At 33.0% G+C, this 21,757-nt stretch overlaps 1 protein-coding gene across 6 annotated transcripts in view; it reads right to left on the bottom strand.

The window, feature by feature from the left end:
- Positions 1 to 21,757, bottom strand: part of hlk (hulk) — a 93,867-nt gene that overhangs the window by 20,320 nt on the left and 51,790 nt on the right. For 3 of the 6 annotated variants that reach the window (XR_011951313.1, XM_072535894.1, XM_072535895.1), the window contains 4 exons: positions 7,980 to 8,111; positions 7,423 to 7,746; positions 5,252 to 5,578; positions 1,184 to 1,282 (listed from right to left, as the gene is read on the bottom strand). Coding sequence is in view for 5 of the 6 variants with exons in the window: in XM_072535894.1 (XP_072391995.1) it covers positions 1,184 to 1,282; positions 5,252 to 5,578; positions 7,423 to 7,746; positions 7,980 to 8,111 (882 nt within the window). In the remaining variant the exon portion in view is untranslated. Of the gene's footprint in view, positions 1 to 1,183; positions 1,283 to 5,251; positions 5,579 to 7,422; positions 7,747 to 7,979; positions 8,112 to 10,605; positions 13,296 to 13,352; positions 13,525 to 16,140; positions 16,299 to 21,757 lie in introns of those variants that run through there. The other 3 variants (XM_072535896.1, XM_072535897.1, XM_072535899.1) reach the window with 2 other exon arrangements.

Below are 21,757 nucleotides of genomic sequence, written 5' to 3'. Positions count from 1 at the left end.
ATAAGTCTATTAATACATTGATCTGATCTTCTGATATTAATTTAATTATTTCAGTTGGAATTGTGTCAGGCCCCGCAGTTTTATTAGATTTTGCCAGATTTTTGCATGTATTATTTCATCCTTAGTTATATTTGGACCTATATCATGTTCCTCGCAATCGTTCATGCTATCTTATTGTGTCCTGTCATCCTCAAACAATTGTTGTACGTATTCTCTCCATCTGTTTAGTTTGACTTTGATATCAGATATTATTTGACCATTAGTATCAACCAGGGTGTTACTATTGTTGGACCGTCTTATACCTGCTAATTCTTTAATTTTTTTGTGCAATTCAAAACTGTCATGATTTCTCTGGAGTTCTTCTTTCTCTAAACATTTGTCCTTGTACCACTTCTCTTTAGCTGTCCGTATTTTTATCCTTGTGTGTGGCTTTGTATTCGTTTACATTTTTGTTTTTGTATAATCTTCTTTTGTCCATTAGTTGCCGGATCTCATCTGTCATCCATGGAGTTTTAGCTTCATCGATTTTGTGACTACTCAGCGTATCTTTAATTGGCATCATTAATGTGTTCTTAAATGTTTCCCATAAACATTGCACAAGAAAAACGAACCCGATGCGTCCTTTTTCACACAACAACCAATAAAAAATGGATTAAATGTAAGGTTGCCTTACATGAAAAATGTTTTATTAAATTTCATAGTAATACGCAATAATTTTTTTATATTATTTTAATGTAAGTTAATTTAAAACTCTTTTATATTATTTAATAAAACATTCCAAACAACGTATTTTAATTTTTTTACATTCTAATTGCCAGTGTTGTTTACATCTAAACAGCCAGTTATCGAAAAAATTAAATTTTTCTGGGCATGAATGGGTTAAAGAATAAAGCATAGATGGACAGACATCGAGACGATTTTAATAAAGACAAAGACCACTTAACAACTATAACCTATTAATTTAGAAAAAATATCAATAAAAGAAATAACCAACCTTTCAGAGTTTTTTATTTTTAATACGTTTAAGCCCTGAATTTTTGATTTCAAATGCGACGTTAATTCGAATAACCTTTTGGTAATTTAGGTAATCACTTGACTGTTTTTATTTATCCATTGTTTAAATATTACTTGCTACATACTTAAAGCAGCTACTCTGTTTACTAAACTACAGGGAGAGTAATACCATCGTCATTACGCTCGGCTTGATCTTCAGAAACATTTTTCTTCTTCTTGGTTCGCTGTGCCGCCGCTTCACCGCATATATCGCACAAAGTCTTGTTCCCTGTGTATACAATATTACTTTTACAAAAGATGTTGTTAGTAATCACTCAAAAACTTATTTTGCGATTAGATACTGATATATGGTGAAAATGTGATAGCCAGAAGCGTTAAATACAAATTTGGAAGCATTAGATGACGAATTTTATAAATAAATAAATCTCATAAATATATTGTCAATAAAATTACAAATAAAACATTTAATAAACATTCCTAAATAGACTCAGCGAATAGTTAAATCAAATATTCCTTTCTATTTGGCTCTTTATGTTAATGCGTGTCTTAAATGCTTTATTAACATCAAGAAAAAAACAAAAGTTACTTGTTTTGGGCTTTTTCCAGTCGTAGAAAAAAGCAAAGAGGAAAATCGTACAAATAACAAAGGCTTAACTGTACTAACCTAAATGACAAGAACTTTGCACATATAGATATTGGTCGCTTAATCAAAACAGCATGATCCTCAACATGCTAACAACAGTCATAAGCAAAATCACAACTTATTGACTAAGCAAATAAGAATAGCGGCATGGAATGCCAACAGCCTAACAAATCATGTCCAAGAAATTACGTTCTTTTTAAAAGTTAACAAATTAGATATATTATTAGTTTTAGAGAGTCATTCCATTCAACTGATAGAACAGTTGTCAAAATTTCATTTTACATAACATATTTTACCCACCATCTCGGCGGAACAGCCCATGCAGCATCGGCAATCATAGATAGATTATCTGTTAAACATAACATTTTACAAAGTTATTCCACACCTAAAATTCAGAGCACTTCAATCAGAATAGAAACCTTCTCGTGGCCATTGATTGTCGCAGTTATTTATTCAGCTCCTAGACATAATATCCTAGTTGAAGAATACGACAGCTTCTTCCAAACCTTTGGTTTGTGATTCCTGGTAGCAGGTGATTGGAATGCCAAAAATACTTTATGGAGATCACGATTAACTACAACAAAACGTAGAAACTTACATCGATCAATGCAGGAAAACAATTCATTCTTCTGACAACACTGACTAGCAGATAATAACAAAATTCCGGATCTTCTAGATTTTGCAATATTTAAAGGTTTACCTAACACGCATTCTAAAATAGAGCCTAGTTTTCACCCAAGTTCGGACGATAGCGGCATAATAATAACATTAAGCACAAATATAATATACAATCAATAGCCATTAAGACTATCTAACAAAAAAGAAACAAACTTGGAACAATTTGCAAACACCATTAACCAGAATATAACATTAGATCACCAAATAAAAGAATCTGATGAGCTGTAATACCAAACGCTGTTTGGGACTCTAATCATATAAGTAAAAAGGGTAATCCTAAAGACAACAATGTGCCATTATATATCAAACAAATTCTAACCAAAACAAGAAGAGCTCGTGCAAAATGGCAAAGGTCCCGAAATCCACTCAATAAGACAGAGCTAAATAGATTAACACACCAGTTAACATCAGCGCTAAATCAAGCTCATAATAAAAACCTTTAATTTTTATATTAACAATCTCTCTCCAGATGACCACTCTATATGGAGAGCAACTAAAAAACTTAAGAAACTGACACTATCATGTTCTCCAATAAGAAAACCTGACAGAAGTTGGGGGCAGACTGACTGAAAAAACTAATGTATTTGAAGAATATTTAGATAATATATTTACTCCAAATTAAGGTCAAAACATAAATGATGATGTAGTTAGCGAATATCTAGATGCACCCTGCCAACTATCACCAATAAAAGCATTCTCCCAATTCAAGGTTCGCAGAATAGTAATGAGTACCAACTTTCACAAAGCCCCAGGATACGAATTAATCGATGGGAGAATCCTAAAACATCTACCCAGGAAAGCAGTTCTCATGTGTACTATTATCTACAATAGAATGCTGCAGTTAAGCCATTTTCCAATCCAGTGGAAATATGATCATATTATAATGATTGGAAAGCCAAGTAAATTGCTTTCGTCCAATAAGCTTGCTACCTTTGATGTTCAAGATATTTGAAAAACTCCTGCTAAATAGAATAAGCGAAACTGGACCACTCGAGAACATAATACCCGAACATCAGTTTGGTTTATGTCAAAAATATTCAACAATCCAACAGTGTCATAGAATAGTAAATAAAATCAAGAACAGTTTGGAAAAAAAGACTATGTGTGCCTCAATATTTTTCGATATTCAGCAGGCTTTTGATAGTCTGGCACACAAGTTTGCTATATAAATTAAAATCTTTACTGCCTAGCGATAATACGTTATCCTGAAGTCCTATATTAACAAACGTTCGTTTCAGGTAAAAATCAATAATAATTTCTCAATCTATCACTCAATACAATCCGGAGTTCCTCAGGGAAGTGTCCTCGGTCCCTTCCTGTACCTAATCTTTACAGCTAATATACCTATTCTAGATGACGTCATAGTGGTGACTTTTGCCGATAATACAGCCGATTAAGTTTCAAACAAAGACCGAGACAGAAAATTACTTACATACATTTGGTTGAAAAATGGAAAAAGTGAATAACGAAAAATCAGCCCAAATCACATTTACAACAAGAAGACGCACTTGTCCACAAGTTAGTCTAAACAATGCCCCCATTTCTGATAGAGACGTTGTGAAATATCTTGGATTACATTTGGACCGAAAGCTGACCTGAAAGCTACACATTAACGCCAAAAAAACTAAGCTCATTATAAAATTAAAGCAAATGAATTGGTTACTTGGCAGAAAGTCACAACTGTCATTGGAGAACAAAACACTGCTTTACAAAGTCATACTAAAACCACTATGGACTTACGGCGTAGAACTCTGGGGCTGTAGCAAGCCTTCAAACACAAAAATTTTGCAGACCATCCAATCAAAAACACTGTACGGTACCCAAATCAAGTCAATATTGTCATCACATTTGTTTATGAGTTGATTGAAATATGCATTTAAAAATAAAAAAAATGGGAGTAGAAACATTATTCCTTCATAAATATAAATAGACAGTTATGGTTTGATAGTTTTAGGTCAGATATATATTCTCATCCCTCCTTCAATTCTTTGATTTGATATTTTTGCGCTTTGAGCATTCTAAATTTTTAATATTCATAATATAATGGGCTATATAAGATACATTACATAAAAAAACACTATTTTTATATATTCAAATATTTTATTTCAACATTTTACGTAAAAAATGCCAAAATTTTTAAATGAGAGGAAAATATTCCAAACTGAATATATTTGTGATCCATTACTCAATTATTGTAAATTCTATTCTCCAAAACAACTTCAAATACTGGCCTAATTAATGTATATGTACATAAAAACTAGTAAATAGTACAGGGTCACAAAAAAGCAGCACGATAACACCCAAAACAATTAGAATAGGATGTATAATAGCTTTATTATCGATAGGTGATTTGTTTGAGAGAAAAATTGGGCGTGTTTATAACACATAGTATTACAAGCTAATACATTAATAATTGGTTAGTGGTAAGTGGATGATACACCACAAGTTTACTTTCTGTCCAATATCTTAACATTCACACATTTGTAGGTAATTTATATTTAGTCCAGTTTTTGGATATTGGCAATTACCGCTAGACGGTACCCAAATCAAGTCAATATTGTCATCACATTTACTAATTACTTAAAGTACTGTTTATAAGCGGATTGTAAATATGCATTAAAAAAATATAGATATTGAACTACATATAAAATATACATTTAGTTTAAAATGATAATAAAAATGATAAAGACGAATATTAAAACTTCTGAAAATTTAAAATAATCAAAATTTCCAAACATTTATGTTATCATCTAAGAATATATATAACACTGCTCATAAACATCTTCCAAATCTGTATATATATAATTTTCAGTTAAAATTAAAATTTTTTTAGATATCATTCAGCTATTTGATTAATATTCAAATATATGCAAATTATAATGAAATTTTATTGATATTTCCTTAAAATATACTTACAAAAATAAATCGCCAGGGCTTCTTCATTATCAATCAACAACAGCAGCTCACTTCCATCGTAGGCCTCAATAACATCCCCCGAGGGATCCTTCTGCGTCAGCAGCCACTGTAAGATCTGCTGCTCGTCAAACAAATCGCCAGCGTATATCACCGGTTCCTTGGAGCCTAATTTGAAGAATAGAATGGCTGGAAGGGCAAACACGCCTAGCTCTTTGGCCATGTTCTTGTCTTCGATTTTCACGAAGTTGATGCCTGCACTGTCTGCTTCGTCGTCGATGTGCTCGACTTCCGTCAGGACTCTTGGGCATTGTTTGCAGTCGCTGCTGTCTAAAACATTTAACTTAAAGGAATTATTGGTTTCAGCAAATTAAGGAGTGAATAATTGTTCAGGGTAAGACAATGATGAGAATTAGAGTACTTTAACTACTTTTCATCCAAATTTATTATTTATTCTTGTATGATATAGCTTAGGTTGGCAGCGCTAGCAGTGAAGGCAGGGATGTCAATCAGTCACTCAACAGGTTGACAAGGTTATAAAAAGGTACAAGTTGTCATGGACCATAAATAAAAAATATAAAAACTTATGTGTGTGACCATAACACCAAACGACAATATTTTGGAAGCAAACTCAATATCGACAAGATGTATAATCTTCATGAAATTAAATGTGAAGAAGACGGCTTGCAAACAAGTAAATTGGGGCTATATAGACATATTTTAAAACAGAGTTTAATATTGGTTTTAAAATGCCATTCACTGACACTTGTGAGATGTGTGATAGTCTTACTATGACATTACAAGAAATTCAATCAGCGGATCAGTGAGCAGCAATTTAAGAGAAAATTGATTGCCAGTCAAAAGATGCTGATATCCGATACATCGGCAAAAAGATTGACAAAGTTAACTGTTCTGAAAAAAACAAAAGTTATTATGCTAGATTTGGAAAAATGTCTACCCACTCCTATCTATCTAACTCAAAAAGGTTTTATTCCTTAAAGCTTTGAACTTTACATCACACCATTTATGATGCTACAGAAAAAAAATTCTATTATTGCTTCATTACAAAACATAATTTACCGATACACAATTAAAAACGGTGAACTTACGTAGAAAATCTAGACAAAGCGTAGCACCATTTCCACACAAGCTGCCACCTCTCCGCAATGAACCTAAAGGTATAACTGCAAAGAAACATCAACATTCTTTGAAGTTATGTGAGTGGATACCGTTTCAATTTCAAAGCTTTTATAAAGAAATGATAACAGCGCAGCAAGAGGAAGAAAGCGTCGACTCAACCTAAATTTTTTAGTTATATTATATTTTTATTTAATTTTTTCGGGCAGATTTGCATTCATAAACAAAACAGTTTTTTCTGATGAAGCGACGTTTCATTTAAACGGAACGGTTGACAAGCAGAACTGTAGATATTAAAGCTGAGAAAATCCTCATTGGGTGTGTGAAAGTCACACACAATATCCTAAAAAAATTAACATTTGGGCTGGTATCATTAACAATAAAATTATGGGTCCTTATTTTTTTGAGGACACAGTTAATGGTGAGGTTTATTTAGATTTTTTAATTCACTTTTTAGTACCTACATTACGAAGATTTTTTTCTGATGTTAATGATCCAAATGAGATAGATCGATCTATTTACTACCAACAAGACGGAGCGCCACCGCATTTTGCACGTATAATTAGAAATTATTTAAACGAGATTTTTCCCAATAAGTAGATTGGAAGACGTGGAAATAATCAGCTAGGTCGTACAAAATGTTGTACGAAAATTTAAAAATCACCTCGGTTATTGTCAAGAAGTTATTACAATTTAATTTAATTGTAAAGTACATTGAAACATACATTCTAAATTTTATGTGACATTATTATCTTCATTTAACCTAAAGTTTTGTGATATAGACATTATCAAAATTTTACATCTTAAAAATCAATTTTCTCAGTTATGATTGCATTAAACCCTTTCCCCTTTCTAACAAGGTGCCATACGACCCCCCTTATTATTTAAAATTTTCGAGGAGGTGCTTATAATTCAACCTGTTTCAGATTTTTTTCACATAGTGCATAATAACGCTAAAAATGAATTTATTCCATACATATGGACCGCATGGTATATTGTATAAGTAGTATATTATAAGGAAATAATTACAAACTTACATAAAAATACCGCAACGTAATCGGACCTCTGTCTAATTTTATCAAACATTTTTCTGTTAACCCTCTCGATATGATCAGTGAGTTCCATGTTTTCAGGATCATTCAACCAATCCAGTATTTCTTCCTCGTCATCGATGTCACCATCATAATTGATCGGCTTACTTTTCCTGAAATAAGTGATCCCTGGCGGGTCTCTAAAGCCATATTTTTTAGCCATAAGCCTGTCTTTCATTTTGACAATCTTTATGCCGTATTCGGAAGCTTCGTCGTCGATCAGTTCAATGTGTCGTAGGATTCTAGGACTGTCTGGATCTTCTTCCTTGTCTAAAAGACAAATTTAAAGGTTAGTTATTAGAATGATAGTAATAAAAAGGTGTTATATCAAATAAAACATCAAGAGCTTTTAAGATAAAAGCATAAAAACATTGACAATTAAAACATATAAATTAAAGAAGAAGATTGTCCATACTATTTAAAAAAAAAACAGGAAAAAACACCTGTAGAAGATAAATGAATAAATGGTAAAGTAAAATATGTTTCAATAATGATATACTTACAGAACACAACAGCCAAGAACTCTTTCGTGTCTATGTAGTGGAATAGCTTGTCCCTATTGATTTCTTCAATGCTCTGGTCATTTTTTTGGTCCATCATCCACTCCAAAACTTCGGTTTCGTCTAGTAGGTCTCCTATGGGATTTTATTATACAAAGATTTATAATAGTTGTCTTATGTTTACAGTGTTTTTGTCGGTCAAAATTTTTTGTACATAAAGATAATCATAAATAAGAAAAAAGAAAATTATGAAGTATGGATTTGGTGTGAGTTTAACATTGTTATTCTTCTGAAGAAGCTGGTGTGTTCATAAAATATGTCAAGTTAAAATGATAATTTGTAAAAACTAAAAACGGTGATTTTCTATTAAGAGGTGAAATGGTGTGTAATTGGGTTTTAATGGTTTGGACATCGAAGTAAAAAAGCGAAACCAAACAAAAATATCAGAGAGCACCACAAAAAATCAAGTGGTGGATATAAGATTAAAAAGAAAGTTCTATTCAGGGCAAAAATAGTAGAAAAAATGTATTAGAACATAAAAGGAAATTCTAATATAATTTAGAGGAAGATGGCCAGTATCATTAGAGATACTGTTATTGAAATACTTGGAAAAACGTCACGAAAGAAGTTTGAGAATAGGGTGACCCAGTGGTGGTCTGAACGAAGTTCAAGAAAAAATAAGAGAGAATAGAAGATGATATAAATATTGGCAAGAAAATAGATCGAACGCAGATCTTCATAACTATACGGATAATAAATGTATCCGAAATGAAAATATAAAATACTAATTCACGAGAAGGATGCCAAAAAAAAGGGAAAAAGTACTTTGACAGGTTATTAAATGAAGAATTAATAACAAAAAATAAAAAAAGGAAAAGCAGTTGGACCAGATGATATTCCTGGGCAAGTGTGTAAACCATTAGAAGAGACAGGGACAAATTGGTTAACAGGTCTATTATTATGGAAATTATGGAAATTGGACAAATGCCCGACGAATGGAGAAGCAGTGTATTAGTACTCGTCTACAAAAACAAGGATGTACAACAATGCAAAAACTACAGGGACATAAAACTACTTTGTCACACCATGAAAATATGGGAGTAATTGATAGAAGGATATGTGAAGAAACCAAAATATGTGATAATTAGTTTGGCTTTACGTAAGACAGATCAACAACAGCCGCAATTTTCATTATAAGGTAGTTAATGAGAAAAAAAAAACAGGAATAAAGAAACATAATCAAACAGAAACAAAAGAATCTTGAGAAATCGAATTCCTCAGAAGATTCTGTGGTGGGCATTCAATAAGAAAGGAGTCCCGGTGAATATGATATTAGAGACATTACTGAATAAGTAACAACTCGTGTTAGGACAGATGTGGGAGAGACTAATAAATTTCACGTTAAAGTAGGATTGCACCAAGGCTCGGTGCTTAGTCCTTATTTATTCTCATTAGTTCTGGATAAAAACAGCGAAACTATAGGGTAATATTCCGTGGTATTTAAAGTATGCTGATAATATAGTGCTAGTGGGAAATAGTAAAAGCGACTTAGAACAAAAACTGGAACAGTGGAGACAAGCTATTGAGGAAAACGGTTTAAAAATTAGAAAAAGGAACAACGAATGCATGCAGCGGAAATGAGAATGCTTAGAAGGATGAGTGGAGCGACAAAAAAAGATAAAATTAGTAATAAGTATATTGGGGAAAGTCTAGAGGTAGCACCAATTGTTGCCAAAATGAAAGAGCATAGGTAAGATGGTTTGGTCATGTTCAACGTTGAGACGTTAATCACTCAATATGAAGAATTGCTGTTTTGCGGGTTTTTGGAAGTAGTAGAAGAGGAAGTAGTAGAAGACCAAAAAAGATCTGGAGGAGACGCTTAGGCGGGACATAAAGGGTAATAATATTGATATGACCCAGATAGAAACTTATGGAGAAATGTAATTAGGGAAGCTGACTCCGTATAGGGATAAAAGCAAAGATGAACAGTTGCCAGTACTGTCCTCACACTAAAACACTGGGAAAAGCCTACACTGTCTAAACAAATCCTACTTACACGCCCATTTCGTGATCTCTGGGTAATGCATGGCACACAATGAATTTGTCTTATGTAGCTAACTGACGGGGGTGCTAGCGAGTTTAAAAAAAATTGGTTTACGAAGAGAACCAGAAAATAAATCATGAAGAAGGCAAAGGGAAAACTACTTCATTCTATCTTCTATCGATATATTTTGGAATAAAATAAGTTTCAGTCCCTACCAGCTTTTAAATAACCAGATGGTGTGAAGAATCTTCAAAAGAAAACTTGATTCAGAAAAATTAGAAATCTTTTGTGAAATTTTCTCAACTACAGGCGGTTCAATTCGAAAAACTGTTGAGTTTAATATTAATTCTTGTAATATATATGTATATATACTTATAACGAGTAAAAAGAAGCAATATTACCTATTCTTGAGTAATTACTCTAGGATATAATGTTACTTTTATCACATAAATATTTATTATACGTACCTTTCCAAACGAGAAGAAAGTTTTGAAATATTTTTTATCTTATATTTCCATTCGTCCAGTTCTCCAAGTACAGTCACTTAACCACAGCTTATATCAATCATTATAAAAAAAGTACAAAAAAGGTAACAATTATTTATTTTTAAACTCAATGAACAAAAATGTACAAGTGCTGTATTTTTTTTTGAACATGCGAGGTGTGCGGCAGTGTTCATCCCGAATGCAACTAAATCTTGATAGAAGATCTTAATTTTTTTGAGCACGTAAAGCCATCTTTGATTGAGGTGGACTCGGGATTTTTAGATTTAGCCTACTTTGTTGTTTATTTACAATAATTTGTACATGCCTTGTGGATTAGTCAACAAAATACTATGGTAAATAATGAAGCAATTGTTGTTATTCAAAAAACAATCAGTTATTTTTAAACATGTGGTTACTATCTTTTAAGAGAAGTGAGTCAAAAAAGCAGTAGTATTCATTGATGTATATACAAGTTTTGATCTATTTTGTACAAATAATTTTATAGTTTTACATAATGTAACAAAAAAAAACATAGGATATTTACGGGAGACGTAAAGTCGGTTGTTTGTTTATTTAGCAATAAGATAAATAATTTTAATGAAAAAGAAAGTAGATTTAAGTGGAATCCAAAAACAATAATAGGGAAACCGATTTGCTCTTTAAAAGGAGTAGGTTTTTGAGTTTAGGGAAATATCAACTGTACAGTACAGATCATGGGAAATGGATTAGACGTTGTAATATTTAATTCAACAAGCGAAATATAAAGCAACACATTCAGTTTTATGGTACCCTTCATTTTTGGGGATTTTTTTAATATTCTATTAAATTATTGATTAAATATAGTAGTAATTATTATTAATTAAATGTAATTGTTGCAGTAATTCAGTCGAATTCATTGAATTTTAAGGGAGAGTTGAAAGACGCATGATTTAGTTAGGAAACCCTTTCATTGATCTACAGATGTGGAAGTTTGATACACATTGCGTATCTAGGATTGGTGGATTATAAAATGACAATTAAATAAATATGATTTTCGTATTAATGGTTTTAATTTCTGACTCATATGTCATCGACTTCTATTAGTTTCAATGAAGAACTGAATCATCTACTGAAAAAACGACAAGAAATAGACAAATATATATTTTGTATAAAAGAAGATGTGTTTTTTACAAGATCAGACCTTAGCTTAGAATCCGAATGATCAGATGTTACGTTTTTTCTGTCTTACTGTATGGCTGAGGAAGTTGGACAATGGACTCTGAAATAGAAAAAAGAATAGATGCCTTTGAGATGTATACATACAGACGAATGTTGAGAATTCCATGGATACAAAGAGTTACTAATGTTGAGGTACTTCGTCGCATGTGTTAAGAAAAAGAATTACTAAGAATAATCAAAGAGAGGAAAATGCAATACCTGTTTCATGTGTTGAGAGGCGAAAGATACGAATTACTTCAAGTTATACTGGAAGGAAAAGTACAGGGCAAAAGATCAGTAGGAAGACGACAGAACTCAGGCTGAAAGACCTCAGGAGATAGTTCGCAGCAGTTTCCAAAACTACAATTACCATTTGGTTCGCCAACCTTCGAAAGGACACGGCGCCATGAGAAGAAGAATAAAAGAAGACTTCTCTCTAAGATAAAAACAAGGTTGCACCATTTTATTCATCATTTCTAGATCGTAGATCACAAAAATATCAAAGCTCCTTGAAACAATTGATCAATACTAATCAACATTAACAAATACCTCAATTTTTTAACTCATATTAGTAGAATATACATATACAGGGTCTTAAATTTGAAAAAATTAGTATTTTAAGTAATACTATTTAGATTTTTATATGAATTTTACTATTGACTTACAGACTCATAGTATTTTGTTGAATGTTGTACTGAAATAACAATAAAATTAACAATATATACAAGTTTCATCTAGCCTATGACAATAAAAAAGCTAAAAGACTACTTTATGTCTATTTGTAAGATGCCTAAAAGTAATTAAGTAGCCCAATATTGGTAAGGGGTTCCTAAAATTTGAGCAAGTGTTAATTGGTAAAAATCTTGATTACTTTTAGGGCAATAAAGTCAAACTTGTGTGGCATAAAATAGAAAGAAAAATCAAGCGCTCGAATATGAAGCATTGAAAGATTTTGAACTATTTTAAGAAAATATTTGTATAGACAATTTATTCATTAAAATTCTAAAAAGTAAACCGCAATTTTGAATATAATTACTTTTAGATGTTTGGGTCTAATATTTTATAAAAAATTTAAAATTTTATAAAATTTCTTTCTTATAAAAATGAAATTTTATAAAACAAATATTTAAAGAAAAATTCGTTTTTATAAAATAAATTATGATGAAAAGTGATATCTGCTAAAACAATTTTCATAAAAATAAATTTTTATAAAACAAAGTTATCATAAAATAATTTTTTATAAAATATTTTTAATTCAATTTATATAAATTTACTAAAAAATTAATTTTTATAAAACAGAATTTATTTTCATAAAAATCAAAATTTATAAAAGTACTTTTTTTCAATAAATTATTATCAACATTGTTTTTTTTTGTAATTTTTGTGTTTTCGTTTTTAAGAGTCTTAAAATATTTCAAAAACGTTGAAACATGAGCCATGTTTAGTTTGCGCATTCAAAAATTCTTATTGCATAAAAAGTGTTTAAACTAAAACCGAAATAAAAATGAGCTGGTCTCATTCCATAACAACCGCTGTGGGGACTGCAGGATAACATTGTTCCTTTCGAAGACTTCTTCAACGATCGAGATCAATCTTGTCATGGAAAATTTGTCGATTAGTGTGATACCTACCACCACCAGATATATTTACCAGTGCCAAAAAATCCTTTCTTGGCCTTTCCTTTGCCTTCCTTTGCTCCGGCTTTGTCCTTGTTTCCACGTTCCTCCTTCGTTTTGATGGGATGGTTAGCTTTGGATATGGTTTTCAAGGGCGGGGAGTCTTCTTTGACCGCTTTCTTTGGCGAGGATGACTTAGCAGTTACCTGTGTAGGTTTCACGTCATAAAGTGAAGTTTGTTGGTTAATTGTTTGCATTTTAAGTGAAAGCCTTCGATGCTAGACAATTTAATTGAATGATGTCGCTCTATGTGTTTCAATAATAATTGGAAATATTTTAACTGTAGATGCCTGAGCTTAAAATATTAGGGTTAAACCCAAATTACTTAACCAGGGAAATTTTAAAAGGACGTCGATTGTATAGCGGTAGTGGTACTGACTTTCCTGGAATGCTCCAAGCGGTTTTCCCCTTACCGACTGGCGTTATATTATTTCAGTTTTTATTTAGCCTTTGAGAGATACAGTTTAATATTTTTGTAGTCGGTGCTTTTGACTGTGGGCGTATACAAGTATCAAAGATATTTGTGTTGCATTTTCACAGTTTTTTTATATATATATTGTTATGGATCAGTTTATCGATCAGAAATAGAATAAAGAGTTTTTTTATTATTTTAATATACCGCGGGCATATAAGTTAAAATACAACCCTGTACTTATTTGTAATAGACCATAAGAGAAAACATTGTTCCGTGAAAGACTGAGTGAATAGTGAAAGGACAATGGAACCCGTATAATTATATATTTAAGGAATAAACTTTGTAATTGTATTTTGCGGTGGACAATTTTCGAAAGTAAATAAGAATTAGATTTAGATATGAGATAACAAGAATTTGGAAACTTAATTCTGTTGAAAAAGGCAAAATTGTTAATGGTTTCTGAAAAGTAATTTGAGTGAAAGTAGTTTATTTGTTTTAAATATTATGTTGGAAATTTTCTAAATCGAAAATTAGTGGGAAAGATGAATGCTTATGATTGGTTAAAAAGGGGGTTAAAAAGAAGGATGGGGAATGAGAGAGTTGAGAAGGTTGTCTGGGGAGATTGAAAAGATTATTATGTTACCGGCAGATCAGAAGAGAAGACGTGTTTTTCGTGTAGTCAATCTGAGTACCAGTGTTTTCATTTGTTAGTGAAAAAGGTGGAAGCTGAGAGCAGATCAAAATCGAGAAGATTAATACCTCTTTTGAGTCTGCATAGTCCACGAGATATAATTGAAAGAGAAAGAAGAATTTGCGAATAAAGAGTACCGGTCAAAAGAGGCTTGGGCTTGTGTTTTCGGAGGAGTAGTTTGCTGGTATGCGGTTTGGATCGATGCTGAGAACGGGAAAGATTTGATGGTAGCCGGACATAATCAATCAAGGAAGGAACTGTGGTTTGATCGAGAGGAGACATCATTGGTGTAAAAAAATAAACGTCAGTCAAATAATTTGAATGAAAGAAAACTTTAAGATATTCTAAAAATAAAATCAAATATAAGCATACGAACTAAGATTCCAAGTTTCAAAGAGTTATTTTTTGTGAATAAATTCTATTTTATATGATCAAATTTTAGTAGATATTATTATAAAACAGATCAATAGATAGTTTGTAATTAAAATTAAATTTAGAGTATAGGAGTTTGTTGGGAAAGATAATTGCCCACAAACGTTATTTATTAATATTCATCGTATTGCTTATTGAAAATAAATAATAATTTGTGTGCATATTTATGTTGTTTTAATGTTAGTTCCGATTCCTGTTCTATCCCGATTATGAGCAACTAGGAGATACTGAACCCACTAGAAGAGATATATAAAGTAAACTGATTAAAGTAAAATTAAGAAGGCACCCTGAGAATTTTTAATAGTAATTGATTTGTATGACTCTGCATAAATTAGTGAATTAATTAATTAAATAATTGGATTAATTAAATTAGTGTTAATTAATAATAAAACATCATAAAGCAGATCACAACAATATATATATATATATATATATATATATATATATATATATATATATATATATATATATATATATATATATATATATATATTGGTGTGCTTTTTACAGTTAATAATATGGTAAATGAACCACCCTGAGTGTGATCCTAAAATTGAGAGCAACGATAAGAGAGGTGGACCTCCTGAAGACCAAGATGATGTTTGGGAGAACAATGATCACGACTCTAATTCAGAGCAATTAGAAGGAGAAGAGCTACCAGATTTTAACGAAACTCAGCAAAATCTAAATACTCAATTGTGTGTGGGAAGGGACATAAAGACGTTGTGTAATAAATTTTTCCTAACTGTTTAAAAAAACGATCCAAAGCAGAAACATAGTGACTTAATCTTCTAAAGAAATTTGAAAAGCCAGAGAAGCAGAAACCATTATTGATGCTTAGCAATTGTTTTTTCTAGACTCCGTCATCAGCTAAATAGTTGAACACACAAACAAATATATTCTAAAGCTTCAGACAAATTACAGTAGAGAAAGAGATACCACCAGTACAAATATGGAAGAAATTAAAGCAATTACTACTCTTCTATATTTTGCTGGAGTCTTGCGGTAATCACACCTACATTTGAGAGATCTGTGGGCACAGAACGGAACCGGCGTAGAGATTTTTCGTCTTACAATGGGAATTAATCGATTTCAATTTTTGTTGAACGAAACATGCCTTGATTTAAAATTTACCTTTGTGGAACAAATAATTTTACAATGATTAGATACAGCTTTCACTTAAAATGCCAACAATCTTCAAGAATACTACCAAGTTCCTCTTACCTGCTTGGATGGTTTTGGAGCCGGTGTGGGCTTGGCTTGAAGCTTGGCAACCTTGCTGGCCTTTGCGGGGGGTTTGGGACAGCATTGGTACGGTTGGTACTGTGTTGGATTGGCGAGGGCAGTCTTACCTCCCATTCCGATGTAGAAGCAGCCATCTCCTGCAGCATGAAAGAAACATAATGTCAGAATCCACTTGAATAAACACATGAAAATAATAATAACAAATAAGAACGTTACTGTTAGTAGAGTTGTCAAACATGGTGAGAACATGAGAGTCTGACACTATGCCTATTTCATGCAATGCTAGGAAAAGGCATGCGCTTGCACAGGCTAAGGCTAAGGTATCGCCAATCCAAAGCTGGGTACTACCGTCCAGGACTGCCGGACTCTCGATTTAACTGAGGGATTTGGTGGGAGGTACCGGAACTTTCTTTAGTCTCACTTTCAGCATTGACCAAGTCAGATTAATATACACTACAATTAGCTATCCGTTAAAAAATCATTATTTTTGTTGTAAATAAATTAGTATTCTTATTTAAAATGTAAAATCTATGAGTCTATTAGTACATATTTTAAAATTAGTTTATTTTGAATATCTAGATATTATAAAGAAATGGTAGAAAAAAAGAATATTATGAAAGAACGATCGATGTTTCAGCAATGAGCAGATTTCAAATGCACTGGCAAGAATTTCTTGTGATGAGGAAGGGGAACTCTTGGTGATCTTTTAAAGCGCATAGTATTCCACAGTACCTTGTTGGAGTTCAAATCGCCCTTGGCTGAGGAATGATGGCGATTAAGAAAGAGTGACGACGTGTTAGAAACAGCGGGCATGCTTGAAGTTAGCAGTTCAAAGATTACTACGTGCTCGCGGAGATAAGAATACGGCCGAGGCCAGAAAGCCCTGCATGTCGTAAGAGGCGATTAATGGGTAGGAATCGAGAGGTGGAGAGCCGTCGCTTGGGGTGTCGGGTCTGTAGAAACGCACTCGAGGCGCTTAGGCGTCGCGGTCACACTCCTAGTATCCGAGACGAGACTCTCGTGGGACCACTCTACTCTCATTCCAAGAGAACCAGGTAAGGTTGAACGAGCTGAGCCCATACGAACCTTTTGGTCTTACGATTAGGGGCGCCGGTGTCTCAGCACGTACCCAGCTGGAGATTTAAGAATGGTAGAGGAGAGATCCTCTGCCTGCGTCGCCTGTCCGCCCGTGGGAGGGACTAACGGATGGGCGGCGTACCAACAGCGGTATACGGGGGGGAGTGGAGCCCCCCGATGCTTTGGTGTGGTGTGTCGGACTCGTAGGGGCAGTGGAGGCGCTTGCGGTCGTATGCCGAAAGGTCAGATAGACCAGGGTTCTGCCAATTTTATAATTGGTGGGGCACGAATCATAGCCATGTCATAGTGTACCTACGGTTTTTCCTTAGGAATGTGTCCGTATGAGATACGAATGCGAATCGAGTGATAGCAAGGCTTCAGGAAAGAAATTGTGCCTTAACTGACGGTTATATACTAATGTATGGAATAACAGATGGGAAGTGTTAGATGCTAACCATGTCTAACAGGATTAAATCCCTAGATACTTCATTTAGTCACTAAACCGACCTGTACATAGAAACCAAACACGATCTCTGTTGCCGGTGTCTATTTACAGATTTTCTTTATATCTACAAAGGCGAAAACAGGTAGGTTTGGTTGGGTTTACAACACCTGATAAGAACAGCAGTCTCGCTTGAAAGTCAGGGTTTGAAGGTCGAGATATGGTTCTGTGGTCTTGTGATTTTTTCAGTTTATTGAGAGTAAGAATGGAAATCTAGTAGTAGCAGGATATCAGGAGACATGCTGTATCCGATGCCTGCAGTGCCAGAGATTGATTTTGAGTTAAATGCCAGTCATCTTGTCAAAATGTCCAATTACTTGGGCATTTTATTATGGCACGGATGCGTTATGGAATTAAGTACAATATGATGCCTGCAGTGACAGGGAGAGATTTTTAGTTAAATACCGGCCATTCCGGGGAGATGACGCGATGAAATGTTCAACTATTTGGGCATTTCATTGTGGCACATTCGTTATAGTATTCAGTACCCAATACTAGATGTCTATTTCCATATTTTCATTCTTCTCTCTAAAAGTGTAAAAAAGGTTTGGGTAGGTTAGAAACACCAAAGCTTCTAACGGCTAAATTATTTTTAGTTCAAATATGTTTCTAACTATCGATATTTTGGTACTTAGAAGCTAAAACTAAAAGGGTTATCTGAATGTTGTGGCCAAACTGTTTTTGTGATTGTTACTAGGTAGAATTTAAGCGGACAGAATCAGTGGATCAACTTTTTAACCTGGCAATTATAATTGAAATAAGAAGTGCAACAGTTACATAAAAAAAACAATGCTTTGTTTGTAAACTTAGATTAAATTGTTACGACTGAATACGATTTGAATATGATTTGGATACGATTTGAATACGAACTTTGGAGTAAAAAATTAAGGAGATATATCCTCTTGCAAATTACGTCCATTGCTATGCCCATCAAATGAATTTAATTATGACAAGTGCGTGTTCTTTCAATAAGCGGTCTAGGATATTTTTTTGTAATTTATCTGGTTTGTGCTCATTCTTTTCTACGTGTCCCCAAAGAACAAACATTTTGGATTAGGTGGTTAACCGCAGATTGCCAAAATCTTCCCAAACACGTTGGAATTTTCAATCACGGGGTGTTCATACTATTCATGAAAATAAAAAAGACCTCATTGCAGTTATGGACATTATACAAATGTAGTGATTGCAGTACTTCACGTGATTTGTCATCCATTAACCAAGCAAATGGTTATAAATTAAAGCTCCAGGATAAACATTTTGTATTTTGGTTATTTATTTTTAATAAAATAATGCCTCACGTTCAAATTATTTTTCATCAATTGCAAAAAATATGCTCTGTTAAAGTAAAAAAAGATTTGGAAAATTGTGAAGCAGCAATGCGTGGTATAAGGGAGCAAATAGACGTCGTTATTGATAACATTCAAGAACAAATAAACACATCATAAAGACAAACGGATAAAGATAATGATGAACCAATAAAAAAAGCGCCAATTGAAGAGGCCCAGCAAAAAACGGGAAGACTTAGAGATATGCGATGCTGTTTTGTTACAAATAGAAACAAGGTTTACCTTCTCCGGACATTTAGTTGCTTTAAGTTTATTTATGTCGGCGAAATTTTCTGCTTATCAGAATCAGTTCCCCGAATCATTTCGTAATGAAACATGCAGACAATTTTTTTTTAAACAAAACTCGGCTTAAAACTGAATTACAAGTACTGTACTAGCGAGACGAATTAAGTACTACCTCTGGGCCTGTTCCGCTATCAGTATTATTAAGTGACGAAGGTTTAAAATGGACATTTGAAAAAACTATTAAACTTTTAAGTATATTAATTACCATTCCCATGTCCACATCTGAAGCAGAACGTTGTTTTTCGATGCTAAAACGAATTAAAACATTCCTTAGAAATACCATGAAGGGAGAACGACTTAGTGCTTTAGGTATGCTATCTACAGAAAAACATTTTGTAAATGGCATTGATAATTTTAGTAATAAAGTCATTGAAAACTTTACAATTAAAAGAGAAAGAAGGATGGACTTTATATATCGGAATCTTTAAAAGTGATATTAAACAACATTGTGCGTGTGTAAATGTAAATATGCGTGTAAATGCGTGTAAATACTGGAATAGTGTTATTTTTATAATTTTGTAAATAGACTTTAGAGACTAAATCGTAATAACAAACTTCAAGTACATCAGCAGTACATACTTGTGGTAAGTTGCAATTTTTTTATTATTAAGTAATTTACAGAACTGTTTTGATAAATTTTGATCAATTTCTCGGCCATATTTCTGGATAAAAGTATTTGCGCCTATTTTTTTTAATTTCTATTTTACCTTCTTGACAATATTATGAATCTACTAATGAACCAAACTAAAAAATCGTGTCCAAAGCCGCCACTGCTTTGGACACGATTAAATGACAAGCGCTTTACTAGTTTGGCTGTTTAAGACTGTCCTTTAAAATTGCTGGAGATCATTAAAGACTTGTTTACACGAGTAGAGTTGTGAGGAGAGTAGAGTAGCGAGTAGAGTCGACTCTACTCGCTACTCTACCAAAAATGGCTTGATACCGTTCACACGAGGAGAGTTACAAGTATAGTACTGATGCTAGTATAGTGTGGAGTGGGTGTTTGTTTAGTACAAAATGAATTCAAGAAAAAGAAAATTGATTCAAAATTGTTTAGCTACTGTTGCAAATGCATTTGTAACTGAGGTCGCTGAAGCTATCGATGATGAGGTAAATAAACAAAGAAAGGAGTGGATAAGAGAGTGGCTTAAAAGAAGGAATACACACGGACCTCAGCTTTTATCTTGATAAGAATACATTTTTTATTTCTTATTGTATTTTTCATTAACAAGTAATAAAAACCTGTAACGTACCCGTGAGCCTTCAGTTTTCTTGTTTCTTTTTGCACCTTTCATAATTGCTTCCATAGGAGTGAACCATTTCACGTTTGGAACGTAAACATCGGCTGAATCTGAACCCGATTTTTTTGATTTTTGTATTTTTAAACACTCTTGATTATAAGTGCACCTTATATTTACTACTATTTACACAAAACACAACTCCAGCCGGAATGACAGCGTCCCTATGCACTCTCCTACCTACTATACTCTACCAGAATTGACCGCGTTCCATGGGTAGAGTGCGCAGGCGAGTGGATATTTTGGCGGTGGTGGTGGTAGTGGAGTAGAGTTACTTTGCCACATGTTGCTGGTCACTATACTCTACCACGTAATATGCACTCTACTTGCTACTCTACTGCGCTGAGCGTTTTTACGGGTAGAGTTACTCTATTCTACCAAGTACTTGCATCATTACTCTATCCGTGTAAACGGGTCTTAAGCGTCTCTTGACAGGAATACAATCTGCAATTTGGAAGATATTTGACTGTGGAATGGGGTTAGCAACGCTGCATCCTTATTGCACTACTCTTTGTTCCATCTCTTAATCACCTTCATGATTTTCTAGGAGGTGGAGTTGATTTAATTGGATTAATAATAAGAATCTGGTTAAATGGTGATGATTTAATGGTACTAGTAAGCAATCTGAGAGTCTTACAAACAATGGCTTTGACATTTAAAGATTAACATGGAGAAGTAAAAGATTTTAGTTTGTAGATATTCAAAAATTTCCAAAGTGGAAATTAAAACGTTAAAATAAAGTTGTGGTTAACTCCTATACAATACAGCAAATATTATTAACTATACTAGTAGTTAATACTAGTAAATTGATCCTAAAATGCACTTTTATAATACATTGTACTCATTTCAGAAAATGTGTAATTTATTATTATTCTTTAATTATCAATATCTAGAAAAAGCTAAAAAATTGCATTTTTCTAATTTTCATAATTATATAAGTGACTTTTGGTGTGATAATATTGTCAATTGGCAAAAATACCTAATACTGAATTAAGTAAGTTTTTCAATATGATTTTATTGTTTTTTTGTATTTATTTATTTGACTTGGACAATACCGAAAGATATTTTTATATAAGTGAACCTAGAGG

This window comes from Diabrotica undecimpunctata, chromosome 6 (assembly GCF_040954645.1).
Source record: "Diabrotica undecimpunctata isolate CICGRU chromosome 6, icDiaUnde3, whole genome shotgun sequence".
NCBI lineage: Eukaryota > Metazoa > Arthropoda > Insecta > Coleoptera > Chrysomelidae > Diabrotica > Diabrotica undecimpunctata.
This window is presented reverse-complemented; position numbering and strand designations above follow the sequence as displayed.